Source organism: Anas acuta, chromosome 1, assembly GCF_963932015.1.
Source record: "Anas acuta chromosome 1, bAnaAcu1.1, whole genome shotgun sequence".
Lineage (NCBI taxonomy): Eukaryota > Metazoa > Chordata > Aves > Anseriformes > Anatidae > Anas > Anas acuta.
The window spans coordinates 203,713,159-203,732,587 of record NC_088979.1 but is presented as its reverse complement, the minus strand read 5'-3'; the positions used below and the strand labels follow the sequence as shown (position 1 = coordinate 203,732,587).

The 19,429-nt window shown below is 50.8% G+C and overlaps 1 protein-coding gene across 12 annotated transcripts in view; it reads left to right on the top strand.

Moving 5' to 3' along the window:
• NRF1 (nuclear respiratory factor 1) overlaps positions 1 to 19,429 on the top strand; it is a 50,844-nt gene that overhangs the window by 20,338 nt on the left and 11,077 nt on the right. For 10 of the 12 annotated variants that reach the window (XM_068670191.1, XM_068670182.1, XM_068670181.1 and 7 more), the window contains 5 exons: positions 2,734 to 2,892; positions 3,680 to 3,877; positions 5,490 to 5,591; positions 7,477 to 7,634; positions 10,978 to 11,102. In XM_068670191.1, coding sequence (XP_068526292.1) covers positions 2,734 to 2,892; positions 3,680 to 3,877; positions 5,490 to 5,591; positions 7,477 to 7,634; positions 10,978 to 11,102 — 742 coding nt within the window. Of the gene's footprint in view, positions 1 to 2,733; positions 2,893 to 3,679; positions 3,878 to 5,489; positions 5,592 to 7,476; positions 7,635 to 10,977; positions 11,103 to 11,996; positions 12,480 to 12,610; positions 12,988 to 19,429 lie in introns of those variants that run through there. The other 2 variants (XM_068670189.1, XM_068670190.1) reach the window with 2 other exon arrangements.

The window sequence follows — 19,429 nt, the reverse complement described above, 5'->3', positions numbered from 1 at the left end:
GGCGGAGGCGTTGGCTCCTCAAAATGGGAGGCAAAAATCGCTCCCTGGTTAATTGCTCTGCCTCTGTGGTGGTCTAGAGGGAAATAAAGCCTCTGCTGAGCAGAGATGCTTCTGAGCGAAGAGCATCACCCACCTAAGTGTGCAAAAAACAAGGCATTTCAGCCGGGCTCTTCCCCTGGAGCCATTTTATGGAGGTGTCTCGTTGCTTTACGGGCTTTGGCGACGTGCATGCCATGGCAGAGCTGAGCTTCATAAAAAAACTCAGCCTCGGTGTTCTCTGTGGCTCTCTGATAGCATTAAGGAGGAAGCTTGGGTGATGCTGAGGCCAGAGCATCAGTCAGCTCTCGCTGAGAGGCACGAGAAGTTGTCCGTGCTTTTCTCAAGGGGCATTTTGTTCCTTAATTTCACTTTTTTTTTGTTCTTTTATTTCACTTTTCTTAACCTAACGAGCACCTGTGGTTCGCAGGGTGCTTACACCAGCCAGCAAAGCTCATCTTGGCCTCAAAAATCATACTCGATGCCTGCAGGTCAGTGAGGTGGAGAAATGAGAGCATCCCTGTTTCTCAGTGGAGGCACCCCAGGGTGAGAGAATAATCCTGCTTTTGCAGTGTTTCAGCCCAAAAGCTCAAAACCTGCATCGTTTCCAACAAGAGCAAGCAGTGGTGACCCTGCCTGGTCCCCAAACACACCCCTCTGACCCTTTAGAACTCCTCAGCGATTCCTTTTTATGACCTGACCGCACTTTCAGGGTGGAAAAGAAGGGAGATTTGCACAAAAAAAAAATAAATCTGTGAGCAGACCCCTCCGTGCAGGCCGTCGGTGGGGGCAGTTCAGCAGTCGAGGAGACCTTCCTGCGGTTTCTCTTGATGCTGGAGATGACAGGAGCCTTTTCCAGGTGCAAACAGGAGCGAGCTGCGTGCCTTTTGGGGAAGAAACTTGCTTTTTGGCTGGTTTGTGGCCGCAGCCAGCAGAAAGGTGGCTCCCCCAGACTGCAGAGGGTGAGACACGCGGGGTCTTTGTCTCTCACCCCTGCGAGCTGCCGGGCTGAGGTCTCGTTACAGCACTAATTAGAGACGTCCTGGCGCTGGAGCAGGCTGCGGCATCGCTGCTGATTGTCTCCCTGGCGGATTAAAGGCGAGCCCTCCTTAACGAGTGCCTTGAGTCGCTGGAGCTGCTCAACTCCCCAGGACCAGTAATTAATCCATCTGTTAACAAGGAGCAGGGCTCGCAGGCAGCGATTCTGGGAAGATGTTTAACCATTGTTCCTCCAGGCGACTTGATGCCATCAGCAGGTTTGTGGGGCAGAGCAAACCTCACCCACCTGGAGGCTGTGTCCCGGGCTGGAAGGGAAGGCACCGCAGTGGTGCACGGGCGAGCTGCTGGCTTTTCTCTGCCCCGTTTATAATTTGGGGTTTGGTTCACCGGCCCTGAGATGGTTGAGGATGCCTATGGGGTGGTGGGGGCTGCTCCAGAGGGGCTGCTCCATCTCTAGCAGGCTCTGACCCGTTCCTGGGCTTGCTGTTAGCTCAGAAATGATGGAAGGGCTGAAATGCAGCTGCTTTGCTGAGCAGCAGGGGTTCTTTTAGGGTGGCAGCAGACACACCATGTCCAGACCCACGAGTAAAATGCCTTTTTTATTGCCTTTGAAGTCCCTAGCCACTGCTGCGAACTGTGCAAGCATGTGTTCAAATGAATTGTTTGCTTTTTATCGAAACACACTTCAGTTTTTTCTCCTTAGATTTGCAAACCAGAGCCCAACGTCACATCTTGGGGCTGGGCTCTGGCCTCGAAGAGCTGCTGCAGCTCTTGGTGCCTTTAGCAGGGTGCTAAATCCGACAGATGTTGCACTCCAGGACAGCACAACTCAAATGGCTTTATGGCAAGCTCCGAAGGGATGCAGGGAGGCATTGAGAAATGCATCTAGCTAGCCTGAAGTTAACACATTTTAATTTGGTGTGTGCACTTCTGCTCTCCCTGCTCAGCCCTACAGCTGCACCAACCTCCTCCTGCACCTCCAGGCAGTGCCCAGGACAAAACCCAAACATGCCACAGCACCCTGTGTGAGTTTTATGTACTCTTTAATGATTTTAAGGAGTGCCTGCTCAATTTGCTGCGCAAATCTCTCTTTCTAAGGCAGGGTCTCCCGATGGTAAAGGCAGTCAGCAGCTGGCCGGTGTCTGTGGGTGCTAAGGAAAAGCACAACTGGGCTGAAAAGTGTCCCCGCTGGGGGAAAAGTCAAAAACAGATTCAGAAAATCAGTCCAGTGTGCGTTATGTTCTGCAGGGGTAGGGAAGAACAGGTAAGAGTGTCTTTAAGTTGGAGAAGCTCCCTGAAGCTCTGTCCTTTTTGCAACATCCCCATAAAATGTACAGCAGCTCAAATAGAGTTCTTGCAACTGTAGGGACATTGAATGTTGTTTTTTTTTTCTGTCCTGCATTGTTCTAACCATTTTCTTCCCCTTTCAGGTTGGTTAGGTCTCTTCGTGGCAGCATTTGAACCAAAAAATGTGCTAATGCAGCGTGTGTTTTGCCTTATTCTAGTTGGATTCATTTTATTTCTGCTGTTCCATAATCTCGGGAGGAGATGGCACAGGATTTGTTGGTCTGTCCTGGGCACGCCGGCCTCTTCCAATTCGTGGTTCCAACAGGAATGGGAACGCAATAACTTTGCACTGTGCATCTCCCAACTACCAGAGCTGTGTCCCTAAACATCACCTTTTGTGCTTTGTTCCAGGCACAGCTGCGAGCTTTCATCCCGGAGATGCTGAAATACTCCACGGGTCGCGGCAAGCCGGGCTGGGGCAAGGAGAGCTGCAAGCCCATCTGGTGGCCTGAGGACATCCCGTGGGCCAACGTCCGCAGCGACGTCCGCACGGAGGAACAGAAGCAGCGGGTGGGTAGCCCACAAGTCTGTCTGCCTTCAGTTTTCGTGGTTTGTTTTTGTTTCCCTGTGCTAGCTGCATCATCTGCTCATCTCTGTGGCCTTCTGAAGCAGCCTAAGACCAGTCAGCTCTCCAAGTATGCAGTTAATTTACTACAGAGTCTGTTTCGTGGCCTCGTGAAGCCCTTGAAGGGTTCCTGTCCCATCCTGAGGGACCTTTGTGCTTAATGGGAGTGATCAAAGATGTGTGGAGCCAGGAAAAAAAGAAGTGAGAGAAAGGGTGCAAAGGTCTTGGGCATCAGTTTCAGCTGTGGATCCTACGCAGGTGATGTTGCCACCAACCTGTCACAAGGAGACCCTCAAAAAGAGGCTACCAGGGTGTGAGGGCAGCGCTGATGCAGATCTGGTTGGGTGGGGAGGGATGTTTGGGGGCTGGAAATGGCTCCGTGTCATCAAAAGGCGCTGTGTCCTCAGCTCTTTCAAGGGGGAGGTGATTTTCTGTGTGTTGGCCTCAATTCTTCAAGATTCCTTGAAAGGCAGAGACACATTTGATTGAGAAATATGCCCTTTCCCTTGGTCAAGTGTGCTCGTTCTGTGGCCATGCACAGAAATTCAGTGGTTCTTAGGGTAGTTTATAAGTCCTGGGGATGGAGGGATTAGGTACTGGGGGCATTTTTGTTTGAGGATTTATTGAAAAGCACCCAGTCGAGGTAAGCATGCAAATCACAGCTGTAGCAGCATTGAAATGATTCAGGAAGGTTTTTACACGCTCTCAACTCCTTCCTGATTCTCCTGGCAGGTGTCGTGGACCCAGGCGTTGCGGACTATTGTGAAGAACTGCTACAAGCAGCACGGCCGTGAGGACCTGCTCTACGCCTTCGAGGACCAGCAGACGCAGCAGCAGACCACGACCACGCACAGCATCGCGCACCTGGTGCCCTCACAGACAGTGGTACAAACCTTCAGCAACCCCGATGGCACCGTGTCCCTCATCCAGGTGAGCAAAGCCCTCCAGCATTCCCAGCACGGCTGGCTCAGGATCGACTCGCATGCCTCTAGGAGGTGGTTCAGAGCAAACCCCTCCTTTTGGTAGCTTGCCTTGTCCGTCACGAATTCTCTTTATCAATCTCTTCTCATTAAGCCAGCGCTCATGCTCAAAGGAGAAGTCCCATCCTCTCTCTTCCCTGCTGTGAGAAACATCTCAATTTTCTTCAGACAGGATCTTCTGTGAAGTTATTTTATTCTCAATTGCAGTAGTGGGCATCCTGCCAATCAGGAGCACATTTTAGTAAATAAATCATAACCTTTTATTCCCTATTACCCGATGCCTGGCTGAGTACTGCAGGTTCACAAGCTACTCGATGCTCTTCTATACCATATATGTACAATTCTTCTTCTTTTCAACCCTTTACTTTCTCCTTTCTCATGTTTTGAGAACTTGGGATCTTTGTTTTACTGTTCTCACACTGCTCAGCCTGTTTTTCTCAAGATTCTACCTTATTTTGGAACAGTGAGGCCCTTCTACTGTCCACTTATCTGCTTAGCACTTCTTATTATGACTACACAACTACCTTGGAATACAGAGAAGTAATTCTCTACTGCAAAAACACAACTTTGTTGCTCACACCTGCTCCTACCCCTGCTCACAAACAGACACACGGCTCATGTGGCCACACAGAACCAGTGGTGGCCACGGGATGAAGTGACAGGAGGAAACGTGATGGGACTGCCTTTCTTTAATGGCATGAAATCTGTCTTAATCCATGGCATTAGGTGCTTCTGCATCCCCTGCTCTTACACCTGAAGCGTGTAAGATATAAATATAGTAATTCTTAAGCTGCCCCCTGAGGGAAGGATGTTTGTCAGACTGCTTTAGGGGATTCAGAGCAGAAGTTGCTGCTGCTGTATTCCCTTCTCCATGTCGGGCGGCAGCTTCTGGCAGCTCAGGACGTGGACTTTATTTTTGTTTTGCTTTTGTTTTCTTGTTTGCTTTTCAAATGAAAGCTTTTCAGTGAATTGGCCCAGCCTTCTGCTCCCCCAAGGCCCAGCAGAGCTGCCAAGCTGGCTGTTTGCTCACCTGCTAACAGACATTTTCCTTTTGATAGCGTTCTCCTAGGTGCCCAGCACCTGAGATCCCATCGACTTTCTAGCACCTACAGGTTTAATTCTGCTTAGAAACAAAGCTGCACCTCTCCCAGATTTTGCCTTTTTTTTTTTTTTTTAACACCCATGGGGTGGGAGAAACGTGTTGGTTCCACCTGTGCACCCTGCTCACACCTGGGAAAGGCAGTGGTATCCTGCAGCTGTTCTTTACAAGGCTAGGAAAATAGGGTCTGTGGTTAGAGGACAGCACTAGGGCTGTGCAAAGCTTGCTTCTGAGCCCTGTCCCCACTCTAGAAGCTGCTGCAGGCTGACACTGCTTTAACATATTATTTTTTCCCCTTGGAGAAAGCTCAGGATTTTCCGTGAGCTCTGCCCACTACTATTATTCTCTGTAGATGCCATGCCTTGTAACCTGAGAGCGTTTGACTGTCGCTTTGTCTGAATGATATGGATGTTTCCCTGCAATAAAAAAAACGTCTTCAGCTGCATCTTGTTGGCTCCCGCAGGTTGGCACCGGTGCTACAGTTGCCACGCTGGCTGATGCCTCCGAGTTGCCTACCACGGTCACCGTCGCACAAGTCAATTACTCCGCAGTGACTGACGGAGAGGTAAGGGTTTTTGACAAAGAATTTGACAAATTTGTCACAGTTAAGTCACAAAAAAAACACCAACCCTGCAGTGTTCATGGTTAAAATATACGAAACTATATGAAATTTCACAGACAAAGTGCTGAGCTGTTGTTGTTTTGACTCAGGAGCACACAAACAATTATGGCAGAAGCCTCAGTTCTGAATTTCATCCCGTTTTAATGTCCTGTACATTAATTCTGGGAGATCTGCTCTAGCAGATAGAGACTTAGCTATGCAAATCCACGTTTCTGTATTTGTTTGGGATAATTGTTTCACGTGTGCTCCAGATCCTGAGCTTTGCCACTTCAGGGTTGGGGATGATGCCTGGGGTATTCTTTGCTTTTGGCACGCGCCCCTTTGCTGCGTGCCAGGCTGCCTGGCTGCAGACGGTTTGTGCAGGAACAGTGGGGTCTGGTCAGCTCTGTGCAAGGGAGGCTTTCAGGGCGACAGGTGGCAGCACAGAACAGCTTTGTTCTGCACAAGACCCTGCTTCCAGCTGGGAAGCAAAGGGAAGCAGCCTGGCTGTGACCTTGAAGTACTTTGAGGGTTTTCAGAACCCTCTTCAGATGTCTCTTGACACCTGGAAGAAAAATTTTCAGAGGGACAAACAGAAATTAAGGGAGCACAGGCACCTAATTCCTTCTGTAAATTAAATGTTTAAGAGATATTTAATGAAATAAAGATACTAAAGTTTTTTTTTCATTGGTGAATGGCTGGGATTGCTGTGTGCAGCTTAATCCACAGCCTGCTGGCAGCATCTCTAAGGATGTTTCTGCCTTGCTGTCATCCTGCGTGGAGATGTGAGTTAGCTCTGAGTAAGCAGAGGTGTTTATAGGATGCAGAGCAACACGGAGCAGGGATGCTTGCTACGATCTCAGCAGCACAACTTTTGTGTTGGTGCAGAGAAGGGCCTGGACAATTCTTCCTCCCTTTCCAGGCCTTACTCCTTCCCTGTTTTGAAACAGCCTAGGTGTTTTGCAGGATGCTCATTCATTCAGCTGACTGCTGAATGCATGTATTTGCAGAATATATGGATGTTCTCCTGCTGCGTGGTGCTGGGAAGGAAGGGTGCCTTTCCCTGCTCGGGCTTGCTTTGCTTTGATTTCAGCATGGCTAGGGAGCAGCACAAACTCAGTCCAACTCTCTTGAGATCCCTCCCATCTGCGACTTCTTCCTCTCGAAGCACTCAGACTCGGTTCCTTCTTGCCTAAAAGACTTTGCCTTCTCTTAACTCGGCTTCTTTTCACCTTGTCTCAATGCCCTGTCGCTGCTTCCTCCCTGCTTTGGATCCTTTTGCCCAGGTTCAGCTGTGGGCACAGGAGAGTGAAGCAGTTGGGGATGGCCATTTTCATTTATTAAGTGCATTACTGCAGCAAAACAAGTTCCAGTTGTGAGCTTTAGGTGAGCTTGAGCCAAGTCCAGCACAAATAAATCCTAAATGGGAATGTGGTTCCCCAAAATGATGAGATGGGTGCAGACAAATGGAAACAGGGAGGCACATGCAGCCCTTTTCCCTGTTTGATGGTGATCTGTGCTGAGCTTCCAGCACCACAGCAGTGTGGCTGCTTTAGAAAGTGCCTGGCAGGCAGTGAGCTGACTGCTGTCCCATTTTCTGGTGGGCATGGCTGAATGAAAGGGGTTTGTGGGAGCGTGAGGTGCTTCACAGATGTTTGGGGGGGCACCTTCCACGTGCACGAGAACTAAAATTCTCGCTTGAAGGTTGAACGTGTGCAGAATAGCAGCTGTTTTCCCTGAAAGAGTCTCTGGGAGAGAGTCAGAGTACGTGCAGGGTTCTCCAAAGACTTCTTGAAACTATCTGATTTCCTCGTTTCATGGGACCTTTCTTCTTTTTCTTCCTCCGTAGGTGGAGCAGAACTGGGCAACGCTACAGGGGGGCGAGATGACCATCCAGACGACGCAGGCATCGGAGGCCACGCAGGCAGTGGCATCGTTAGCAGAAGCAGCAGTGGCAGCATCTCAGGAGATGCAGCAAGGAGCGACTGTTACCATGGCACTCAACAGGTACGGGAGAGAGGAGAAGGCAAGAAGGCTGCACGCGGGTGCTTTCTTCTAGGTTTTCACTCTGACAGTAAAAAGACACTCTCTGCAGTCCCATGGAGGCTTTTTCGTAGCAAATTCCTAGTTCAACGTGCGTACAGGAGACTGCAGGATAGTTTTCAGTTTCCACTGTAACAGGAGGAGCACCCTGACATGGAAATTTCCTGAAAGGGGAAACGCTAGGTGGTAACTGTACCCCCTGAATGGTTTGGGTTCAGCAAGGGTCTGGTTACAGGGCTGAGCTTGCTGATAAGAGCCCTAACGTGCTGATAGTGCCTTTTGCTACACTGGTCTGTGTATCCATCAGAATTAGTAACAGTTCCTAACTAAAAGGCCAAATTTCTCAGCTGTGTGCTGCCTTGGTCACTCATCAGAAAGCAGAACGTTGTGCTCAGTGTGCCAACAGGTAAAGGTGGTAAAGTTCAGTTCTCTGCAGGTCCATGCAGCAGGAAGCAGTCCTTGCTCAGCTCGGGGGAGTTGTTTAAGCTTTGCTTCATGTTCTTAAGACCTGGAAGTGGCTGGGGCACACTGTGGCTGCATCCCGAGGGAGCAGGACAGGACGTGGCATCAGCCCCAGTAGCACAGGGGGTTTCACGCTGCTGAGGTGTGAAATCGCAGAATCAATTCTGTGATTCTGAGGTGGGGGCAAAACATTTTCCTCATCCAAATCGGGATCCTGGACTACAGGCTGTTAGAGTAAAGGCTGAGCAGCCACAGCCTGGGACAAGACACAAGCCCACAGCTCTGGTAGTTGGGGTAGAGCTCCAAAACCATGCTATGCAGGGATCACAAATAAATAAAGCAGCCACCTTGATCCTGGGGTCCATCACCAGCTTGCTTCCAAATTGCTGTTGCAACTGAACTGCAAACACCCCTAGAACTGTTTCTGTTTGTGATCCAGATTCAAGTCCATCAGGTATGTTCTTTTCTGCTACTATAGAAGGCTGATTGCGTAGGATTATTTTTATTAGTAGTTCCACTGTAAAATTGCCTTTTAAAACCAAGTGATTTTTTAGGACACTGTAAAAACAGATAAAGTAACTAGGCATGGAGTTAGAGGAAAAAAAAAAAGTCCAGTCTCCTGGAATCTGGCTTGCAGGACTTTTATCCTGCACATTTCTAGATTATATACATTTCTTCTATGTACTATGAGAAATTTTTCTGAAACCAGTGTGCTTTCAGTTTAATTTTGTCCCGTTGCTTCTGGTTCTGGCTCTTAAGGTCACAACAAGCAGTTCCTTTTCCTGCATTTAAGAAGTTCTGGGCGACTTGCCCCCCAAACCTTCCATGTGGAACAGGTGCTCTCTTTTCTTTGCCACCAAACACTGCTGTGGGAGGAGGACTGCGATCTTTCCCCTACCTGTAGGAAGATCTCAGCAATTCCTTGAGAGCTAACAGCTCTTCCAGCTCTGCCAGCTTTGAGGATGGGAAGTGTGGGGCCTCCTAGTAAAAGAGGACAAAGTGGAGGTCATTAATTAATTGATTTGAACTAATTAGTGTTTGTGGAGCATGCTGTAACTGGGCACAGCTTTTATGCTGTATGGGCATTATTATTTTCAGGGGTGCAGCCTTAATGAATGATTAAAATGCTGAATTGCCCTCGAAAGTGGCTTCAAGTAAGCGTGCAACATCTGGAAAATAGTGTTAGAGCAGGAAGTCTGGGTTTACCCCCAGGTTTGCTCTGTTGTAGTTGGCCTTCCTGCACTCTGCCTCCACATAGCTGCATGTTCAGAAGAGACATTAACCAAAAAGGGATAGGGAGGCGGAACAAGAAAATATTCTGGCTCAGTAACAGTGCTTAAGAGCTGCTGTGAATGACAGAGGGGCTATTTAGAGATGAAAATATGCTCTGAGTAGCTAATATTTATCCAAGGGGTCTGGAGGAGTTTGAGCAGTTGTCGAAGGATGCTCACAGCACCCGGACTGTGCAACGAAATGGCAAATAGAACATCTCAATCCATGCCAAATAATCCACGCGTGAAGAAATATCTCCTGTGTAGACCCAACGAGGAACTGTTTGTTACCAGTTACCATTCAGTGAGCTCCGAGAATCCCTGCTGAGCAGGGATTGTCAGAAAGAGTAAGTTGAATATTAGGAATTACAGGGAAGTAGAGAGCAGGGCAGGATCAGGCCACTGGACTAACCCACGGTACATCTACGTTTTGAATAATGTTAGAAATGGTCACACACACCCCTCAAACAATGTCTTACATTTAGGAAAAAGTCTGGAAAAGGACAAGAGTGATCTGGAAGCCAGGAAGAGCCCTTCCACAGCGAGTGGGCTCTGTCTCTTCAGCTTGGAAAAGAGATTACTGGAAGGCTATGAAGTCACGAGGAAAATGAGAATGGAGCTGTTATTTTCCATTTCTTGCACTATCAGATGCACAGGCTGCCCAGCAAGACTGAGGGAGTAGGTTTCGGACTGCCAGAATGCAACGTTTTTATTCACACGTCATCTAATTAAATGTGGCTCTCATTGACACAGGATGTTGGGGAAGCAAAAAAAAAAAAAATAAATATAAATGGGTTTCAAAGGGGATTAGAAAAAATCCAACCTGATGGTCCAGCTGCAGTCTCTGATGGAGGAAATCAATACGCTGCTGACTGTCGGAAGCTGAGAGGGTGTAGGAAGGGAAGGATCATACACACTCCTTCCTAAATACCTGATACTGGCTGTTCTCACAGCAGGGCTGCTGCATTAGAAGGGCCTTTTGGTCTGACCTCATTCGTGCGAGGAAATTTAAGAATGCCGTGCTCAGCTACCGATCACTCGTTAAAAAGAATTATTAAACCACTTGGCTGGGGAGAGGTACTCTGTCTTCTCTAAATAGAGAGCTGCTGATGTGCTCCTGGTAACGGCAGAGCTCTGGGCCTTCTGCAGCACGAGGTGAGCTGCCCGAATCCGTACTGAGAGGTGGAGTTGGAAAATCTGGAGAGAGACGGTGGCAAAAGAGTAAGTTTTGTGCTGGAAGCCAGAGGCAGGAAGGAGCCGCGTGGTGTTATAACCAGCTCGGATGGTCCAAAAGCTTTTAGGAAAGTCATGGGTAAAAGGATCTTAAAGAAGGCACGGATATTCTAACTAAGAGGGATGCAAGCTGAAAAAAAGGCAGCAAAAGCAGCTCATTCCCTTGTATTCCTCCTCCACCGTAGATTTTTCCATTCTGGATAACTTCAGCAGACCCTGGTGAGAATCCCTCCTTCCTGCGTGTGTTCTCTTGATACCAATGCCTGGTTAAATAGCTCCTGCTGCAGCAGGGTTGTCTGGTGGCCTTCCTAACCCTCCCTTTCCCTTTTTTTTCCCCCCAGTGAAGCAGCAGCCCACGCGGTAGCCACACTTGCTGAAGCCACTCTCCAAGGTGGAGGGCAGATCGTCCTATCTGGTGAAACCGCCGCGGCAGTCGGAGCGCTCACCGGAGTCCAAGATGCCAATGGTAAGGCTGCCGGAAAGTTTTGGCTTTCTGTTTTAGGGTGTTTTTTTTTTTTTTCCTCTCCGCTTGAAATGCCAAGTTTTCCCCCAGCGAAATAGCTCTGCCTCCCTTCAGGTTGACTTAAAAGCCCAGAGAGCAAAAGGATAGCGCTAACTTCGTTTGCTTCCCTGGTTCTGGGGGCTCTTTCTGTCCTTTCTACCAGCTTTTTCTTCAGCCCTAGTTTGTTGGGGAAGGATTGCTCCCTGTTCTGTCCCCGTACACTGCCCAGGACTCAGTTGACACCGCTAGTTAGTGCCATATAAACTCCAAAACACTTCACTGTGGAGTGGCAGAGAGTATGGCCAACGTTGTATCACCCACTCGTTTCCTTCCTTCTCCAGTTGTTTTATTGTTTATTTTTATTCCTTTATGCTCGGTGGCTGCTCTTGACCAACTGTTGCTTTTCTGCTCCGTCACCCGTCGGCAGCCAGCCTCGGCGTGCTGCCTTCCGCCTCCTTTCCCATCTTGCCACCCCACAGTGGCTTAGTTCGGGGGATTTTCTATCGAGCTTCTCACTCAGCGTCTTTATTCCAGCTCTGGGGACTTTCCTAGATATCCAGACTTAGCAGGTAGCGAAGAAATAAAACAAAGTTTGTGGAAACTGGTTCAGGATGGCACTGGAACACACTGGTGTGTGCCTGCTTATCTACTGCCTAGTCTTGCTGTATGATGAACTCTCTGGTTATTTGGTGGAATAGAAGGAAAGGCACCAAAATAAGTGCAGAAAGGATGAGGACTGAGAAGTTATGTTAAAAAAAAAAAAGGTATTTGGGTTGTCATTGTTAAAGGGGGAAAATGCGTGCGCAGCCAGGGGGCAGACCGCTGAGTTCTTGCCTTGTTATTTTGCATTTCAAGCAGAAATCCTCCTCGGTCAGACATCAGGTTTGGCTCCCATCCCAATCCTCGTCTCGTAGGGAATGCTCTGATCCTAAAACATCAGCGCTTGGCCGGCAGAGAGAACGGGGGAGCGGAGGGAAGGAAGAGTGGCTTTGCTCAGGGTGCTGCGCTCGATGCCTCTTGCTGTGGAGTCAGCCAGCCTGAAGAGGGAGCAGAAATGAAATCCCAGCCCTGGCCTCGCTGCTGGGATGCAGAGAGGGAAGAGCAGAGGGATGAGCAGCCCTGGGTTGTATTTCACAGCTCTATTTCCCTGCCTGCTGGGCGTGAGGGGGGCGAGCAGCGTTTATCGAAGGGAGAATCTGAGCCTGGATGCTCGAAAGCAGCAACAGCAGATCTGTAGGAGCACCGTGGTGTCCTTTAAGCAGATCTGCACCCCGGCTCCTTCTGGTCAGCTTCCAAAATGCTTTCACGCTCTGGATTCCTCTGGATGCTTCCCCTCAACACCTCCCGCCCTTCCAGGCCCTGAGTCACTCCACCTCGCTCGCCCAGCGTGCATTAAAACGATATTAATGCTGGGCTTTTTTTTTTTTCCTCCTTTGTTTTTTGTGTGTTTTTTTTTTTTTTTTTTCTAACAGCGGAGCTGGAAATCAGCTGGGATTTAGAGTGCATTAAGGGGAGAGACTGCAGCGTTTTCCTCCGTGCAAAGCCTCGCCCGCAGCCCCTCGCCTCGCTTCCACCCTTCGATTCGCTCTAATCTCCGGCGGCCTTTAAGGGGAAGGGCTCGGGCAGCCCTTGGAAGCGCCGTGCCCGGTCGTTTCCTTACGTAACCGGCTAATTTATCCCCCCCTGGGGCCGGAGGAGATGCGGGTATCCATTCCTGCTGGCTCTGGCTGGGGCTGGGATGGATTTTTGGCGTTGGTGCTGTCGCCGAGGGTTTGCTCTGCCTCTTTCCATACCCCGCAGCCCTGGGGGTGAGGACGAGCATCATTCTGGGCACTCGGTCCCTTGGGGCAGTGGGGATGCGGTATTTTGGGTATTTTGGGTGCTGTCCTCTTGGGAGGAGAGGAGACAGAGGAATATTCCCCTTCTGTAGGTTGTTTCTGAGGGATTCTGATCCCGTACCCGTGCAGTTTTCCCTGGAAGGGACATAAATTTATCCCCATTTATTGGTAGGGAAACCAGGAAAGTAGTTGAATGAATTTGTTTGGGGTCAGGGAGTGTGTTTCACTTCTTGATGGCAGCCACCAGCTTTAATTACTCTTTTTTTTTGTTTTATCTTGATAAAATACATTTCCCATCCACGCTCTGGCACTCGAGTAACAATTAACTGACCCCAGAGAATCAAGCCAGCTAAAAAGAGGCAAATTCTGTATTTTTTTGTGCGTCTCAGAGGCTGGAACGAAGCTCAGCCTTGCAGGGAGCCCGGCAGCGGGGCTCGACTGCGAAAGGGCCGTGAGTAATCTCGTGGTGGGTCACATCCACAGCGAGGGGAAATAAAATCTCCCTCCCCAACGCCGTGTCAAACGAGCTCAGTGCTTTATGGCTTCGTGCTGCCCCGAGCCGGGATGCTGGAACCGCCGACCCTGAATTTGAAGCCTCGGATGTTTTGGTCTGAAATAACCGGGTTTAAAGTCAAATTCCCAGCAGGTGAATGGGCTCGTGGCAGCACCCGAGGCTGAGCCTCGCTTCCACGTCCTCGTGCCGCAGCCTTTTGTTCGGCATCGATCCTGAAAGCTGCCTTGGCTGCAGGCTTCCTGACTCGATGCTTAAATATTGATGAAGGGCTGGAGCAGAGCGCGGTGCCGCCCCGAGGAGCTCAGGCTTGGTGGGTTTGCGTGGTGCGACATTTTGGGGAGCTGCTCTGAAGACGAGAGGGGCTCCAAGCTCCAGCTGCTGTGAGTTTTACCCTTCTCCAGCCCCTCCGGTCGTCAGAACAAACCCAGAAAGGACCAAAGGAGCTTTAGGGCTGTGACGTGAGCAGGGGGATTAGCAGGCTCCATGCTTCTACGAGCAGAGGTGAGGAACCAATGCAGGGCCACATCTTGCAGGCTACCCCACGACCAATGCTCCCGTAGGGTTATTTAGGATGAGGGGGGCCCCGTTGCACCGGAGCCGCCCCATTTTTGGCGATTTCTGCACCAGGAGTGGTTGAATTGCTGCAAAGCTGCCCAGCTTCCCCCGTGAAATCAAGGAGGTGTGGGTGGAAAGCTGCCTCCACCCTCGCTGCAGATGGGAAACGCGCGGCTGCCAGCCCCGGCAGGCTCGGGGTGAGCTGTTTACAGGTGAAAGCACAGCCAGGAGGGGAAGGCAGGAGCCCAGGTCCTGTTTCTGGTGCTGTTCCAGGCGTCTCCTCAAGAGTAAAAAGCAGAGGGAGCCACCAAGGGCAAAGCCAGGAGCTGCCTGTTCTCGTTTTCTGCTTGCCTGGGGACAGGGAGGTGCAGCACCCTGATCCCTGGTGGCTTCTTCTGCATGAGAAAAGGGGAAAGGCAGGGGCTGGGAGGCTGACCTGCTGCGAATGTCACAATCTTTTAAATAATAAATTCCCCGTTAGATGTTCTTTTTGAAGGAGGATGGATCCAAACCAGTCGCTAGCAGCTTGGCAAAATGCTGCTGAGCTCCTTGAGCCCAGGCAGAAAAGAAGTCAAACTTCCTATAGCACCTTCCTGGTAGGAAAACATTTATTTTTTTAATGAGTGCTGCCCTGAACCAGGCAGAATTTAATCACCAGCTGAAGGAGAAGCCAGGAATTAAATTTTTGCAGGTGCGTGTCACCTGGCAGGGCAGGAGAGGAGACGATGGCAGCCAGCAAGGAGAGCTGGAGCAGGCGAGCGAAGTCCTGGGTGCGTGGAGCAGCTCCAGGAAGGAGGAGAGGTGTTTCCCAGAGGACAAATCACTGGGCATGAATGAATTCTTGTCAACAGCAGGGCCCTGATGAATGCTGAATGAAATTGGCTGGCACAAGCCTCGGCTCAACCACGTTTATTCCGTCTCAAGCACACGGTGCCCTGCGGAGAGAGGAAACACCAGCCACAGCTTTGATGCCAGCTCGGGATTTCCCCAGCACCATGGGGGGCGAAGGATTTGCAGGATGCTCGCTCCCAGTTAGCTCCAAACCTCACCAGTTAAGTGCTACCTGCTCGCTCTGGCACGGCTCTCCTTGCTCTAAACCTCCTGTGTTTTTGTTTTTTTTCTTGCTGCAGCCCTGCCCTACTCCTCGGGCACGACCCTTTGCCTGCTCAGGCTGCCCTCCAGCCACGGGGCTGGCCCAGGCTCTGCTGATGATCAGGATTTTTCTCTGCCCACCAACCGGGACTAAAAATAGTGGCTCCGACAGCTCCCTCTCGTGCTGTAGGGTGCCAGGTTTTCCCTCCGGTCCTACAAACCAGGTGCCACCTGCACCAGCAGTTCTTTTACCCCCCAGCACAGGCTCGGAGCCAGCTTTGCCCAGGGCCTGGGCTGCTCCCAGCACCGGGAGTTTGGCTGGGTTAGAGCAGGAGGTGGATGCCACGGCACCCGAGGGCTTCCCTGCTTATCGTGACCTCGGGAAGTCCCTTGGCTGACACCCCAAATGGTAGTTTCTGGGTGCAGTCTGTCTTTTCAGGCTCACAAACTCATTTATTTCCTTGGGAGAAGAGATTTGTATAAGGGGAGCACTGACAGGAATCCCCTCTGCAAAGAGCTGTCGGAGGAGTGCCAGGAAGAGCCTGTTGCTTTTTTTGGGGTTCCTTTTTGCTGGTTTTTGTGTGTGTGTTCCCATGAAGTCTCACATGAAGCTTCCAGGCTGCTTTTTTAGCTCTGAAACACGCCCTCGAGCTTGCAAAGAGAGGAGGCAGCATCCCGGGGAGACACCAGGAGCTCCTCAGGTGTCCCCTAAAAGACTAAAACCCTTCGCTCCTCAGCCTTTTTGTGATCCAGAAGGGGAAACCACCTTCATCAGGGGCAGGGACTCGCCGCTAAGTCCTCTGCTGCTTGATCACTTCCAGCATTTCTTGGCGTCCTGACGGTTTGGTCGAGTTTCCGTGCAGTCGGTGAGCCGTGCTCCTCCTGACCTCATCTCGGTGACCTTCCAGCATCTCCAGCACCTCCCAGTTTCCCTCCCCTGGTGAGCTCTGACATCCATTCCTCTTAGCAGGCTGTTGAGCCTTACAGGCTCCCCAGCTGTCACAGCCCCTGCTGGCCTGGTTTAAGCACAGGCCATTTACCTTCCACGTGTCCTGAATTAGGAGAAATGGACAGGGAGGGGCTGGGCCTGTTTAAAAATTAAAGCTGATTACCAGGCATTAACATTACGTTTAAAGAAATAGGCAGCAGCCCTCCTCTCTCAGCACAGTTGCAATATGTTCCCTTTTGTTCTGGGCTGGGAGAGGAAACGGGGCTGGTATCGACGCCGGGCTGAGCAGGGGGGTTTTAATTTTGCTGTGAATTTGCAAAGCGGAGCTGTTTGATGCCTGCTGTAACTCTCACAGCAGCTCTGCTACCTCGTGCACGTAGCAGAGAGCTTCAGGATCTTGAATTTCCCTCGGAAAATTCAGATCTGGTGACGCTGCTCCTTGATCTGTCCCCTGAATTGATGCATTTGAGAGGCTCATTTCTGGGGAACCCCCAAGCACTTTAATTCGCGGGGACCCCAAACGCTTTAATTTGGGGGGACCCCAAGCACTTTAGGACCAAACCACAGAAATCCTGGGTCAGAAGGCAGCAAGTTGGGAAGAAAACTTTTTCTTTTCCCCTCTTTTTCCCCTTCATAAAGGCTCAGCTCTGCTAAAGCAGGTGGCTTTTGAGGACTGCTTGGCCTGAGATCTTCAGGGCAGAGGGACGTGGTTGCTCCTGGAGGTTTGTCTCAAAGGGGCGCAGCTCTCCTACAGCAGTGGCCCTTTTTTTTTCCTCCTGTAGGGTTTTTGCCTTCCCCATTTCCCACAGCTGAGCTCCCCTCGCTTGTTCGCCCTCCATCACGGAGAGCAACGAGGCTGGGAACGCTCTGAATGAACGTGCAGCTTGTCTGGAAATGCAGTCGGATTGAAATTCAGGCTGAATTAGAAGCCTCTTCATTTGGGGTGTTTGTAGGATATTTATCCAGCCTCTGTGCCTTCGTCTCACAGCCCCTCGACAATTCTCGTGGCTGAATTTTGGGGTAGAGCTGTGTGGAAACAGGAGCGGGACTCGATAATCCTTGTGGGTCCCTTCCAGCCCGGGATATTCTCTGATTCTGGGATTCTTCGGTTTCTTAGCGAGGCTTTTTGCTCGACTTTAGCAGTGCCAGTGCTCACAGCCAGTTGTTTCAGCTGATGGTGATGTTGACTCGGGACATCTGGGGGTGTTTTTTGGACATCTGGGGGTGTTTTTTGGACATCTGGGGGTGTTTTTGGACATCTGGGGGCGTTTTGTGATCACCTTTGCTCACAGGGAAGGTGCCTTCCCCTTGCCTGTGTGGGGTACCTGCAAGAGCTGGAGATCCTAACCCTTTTATCTAAGCTTTTATCTAAAAGAGGTGAGGTTGTTTGTGGGTTTCTCTGAGTATGTTTGGGGGCAAGGAGCTGGATAGATAAATATTTCCTTGCTCGCCACTGTTGCCAGTGCAAAACTTGGGATGCGAAGGGACAGAGGTGTTTGTGTGGTGTCTGTGAGCGTTTTTCCAGGCGTCCTCCTCCTCGTGCCCAACCCTAACCCCAAGCAGAGGCTTGGTTGGCACAGCAGGACCTGCAAAAATTAGATGAGGTGAGTGGGAAACTAAGCTGAGACCAAAACCAGCCCGTGCTTGCTGCTCCTTATTCCATGCTGAGGCACACGTGGAATAAAAATAATACCATTTGTTAACGTAATTACAATATTATTTGAATAAATATCAATTTATTTAAATATATGCTGTGTGGCAGCCCCCCCACCCCAGATTTTGGGGTCCTGTGAGACGCTGGGGGTCGTAGCACATCCCCGGAAGGTTTTCCATCTCCCCTGGGGAGGAGATGACCAAGCACTGCAGTCCCATTGCCATTTTTCTCCCCGTGCCATCCCTCCCTTACCCCTCGCACCATCCAAGGGCTTGGGGAATTGTGATTACAGCGCAGCAGGGCAGATGGAGGGGGGTTTCTAATCCCCTCACGGCACAGAATCGGGCTGCAATCTGCTGTTTCATGGCAGCAGGGCGCAATCCTTGCCTTCCTAGCAGGTACCCTCGTGGCCACGAGCTGGGCTGGCTCGAGGAACCCTCTCCTGCTTTGGAAAACGAGGGCAGAACAACGGGGTGGAGGCTCCTCTGACCCCGGGGCAATCATCAGCTCCCGGCTCTTAATGGCCAGCCGTGGGCGCAGGGTGCAACCTGAGCCAAATGGGAAGCTGGCTGAAATCCCAGCGAGCTGCTGGAGCCGCGTAAAGCATCTGATGAAACAAAAAAAGGGGTTTGTGAACCTCCCCCCTGCCTGCCGGGCACCCCACTGGAAGGAGAGGTACCCTGCGAGCTGGGGCTTCCCCAGGCACAGCTCCCGAGTGCTCCGGGGCACGGTCTGGGTGTTTATCAAGCTAATAATCTTGTGTATAAGACCAAATTCCTTCCCTGCAGAGCTGCTCAGCCTGTGGCTGGACGTCTCCTCTCCGTTGGATCTCTGTAACAGGGGCTGATTTTCGAGCCTAAAAGCACAACCCCATCTGTCTCGTGCCTCTGGGGCATAGTAAAGAGCCCCGTCCTGCGAGCACGAAGCACGTGAGGCGGTCTCGCTCGCAGAAATGTTTTCCTTGCCCACCAGCCCTGCCTGTGGCAGGATGATGGAGATGGCAGGCTTTAATTCATCCTCCCAGGAGGCTGAAACGGACCCGCACACTTCTGTTTTTCCAACCGAAACCCGTTCCTCTTCGCTGGCCCCGTGTTCAGCAGTTCAAGTTTTTAAGATTTGAAGAGGACATTTCTTGCTGCCTCCTTTAGAGCTGTAGGTTTGAGGGCATTTCTTGCTTCCTTTAAAGTTTTAGGTTTGAGAACATTTTTTGCCACTTCCTTTAGGGTTTTGGGTTTGAAGAGGACGTTTCTTGCTGCTTCTTTTAAAGTTTTAGGTTTGGAGAGGACGTTTCTTGCTGCTGCCTTTGAGGAAGGATTGGCTCATTCATTCTCTGAGGCTCTGAGCTTGTGCAGGAGTGCTGGGGGAGATGCACCTCCACCTTGGCATCCCTTTACTGGTGACATTCAGGTGGCCGTGTCCAAAAGGTTGGTGGTGCACGAGGAAGGGAAGGTAAAGCCATCACTGCACAGCCCTCCAACACCTCAATTACAGCCTGGCAAGCAACACAAAACCCAGATCCGGGGACATCCCACTCTCCCCTTCCCCAGGGTGAGCCCTAACGATCTCCGTGCAGAGAACTGGGAGGTAAAACCCATTTCTCTCTGCCCTCCGACCAGGAGGGATCGCCTTTCTCCCCGCCGGGCAGTAAATCCCCGCCGCAGCAGAGGGCGGCGTGTCTGTCCCCGGAGG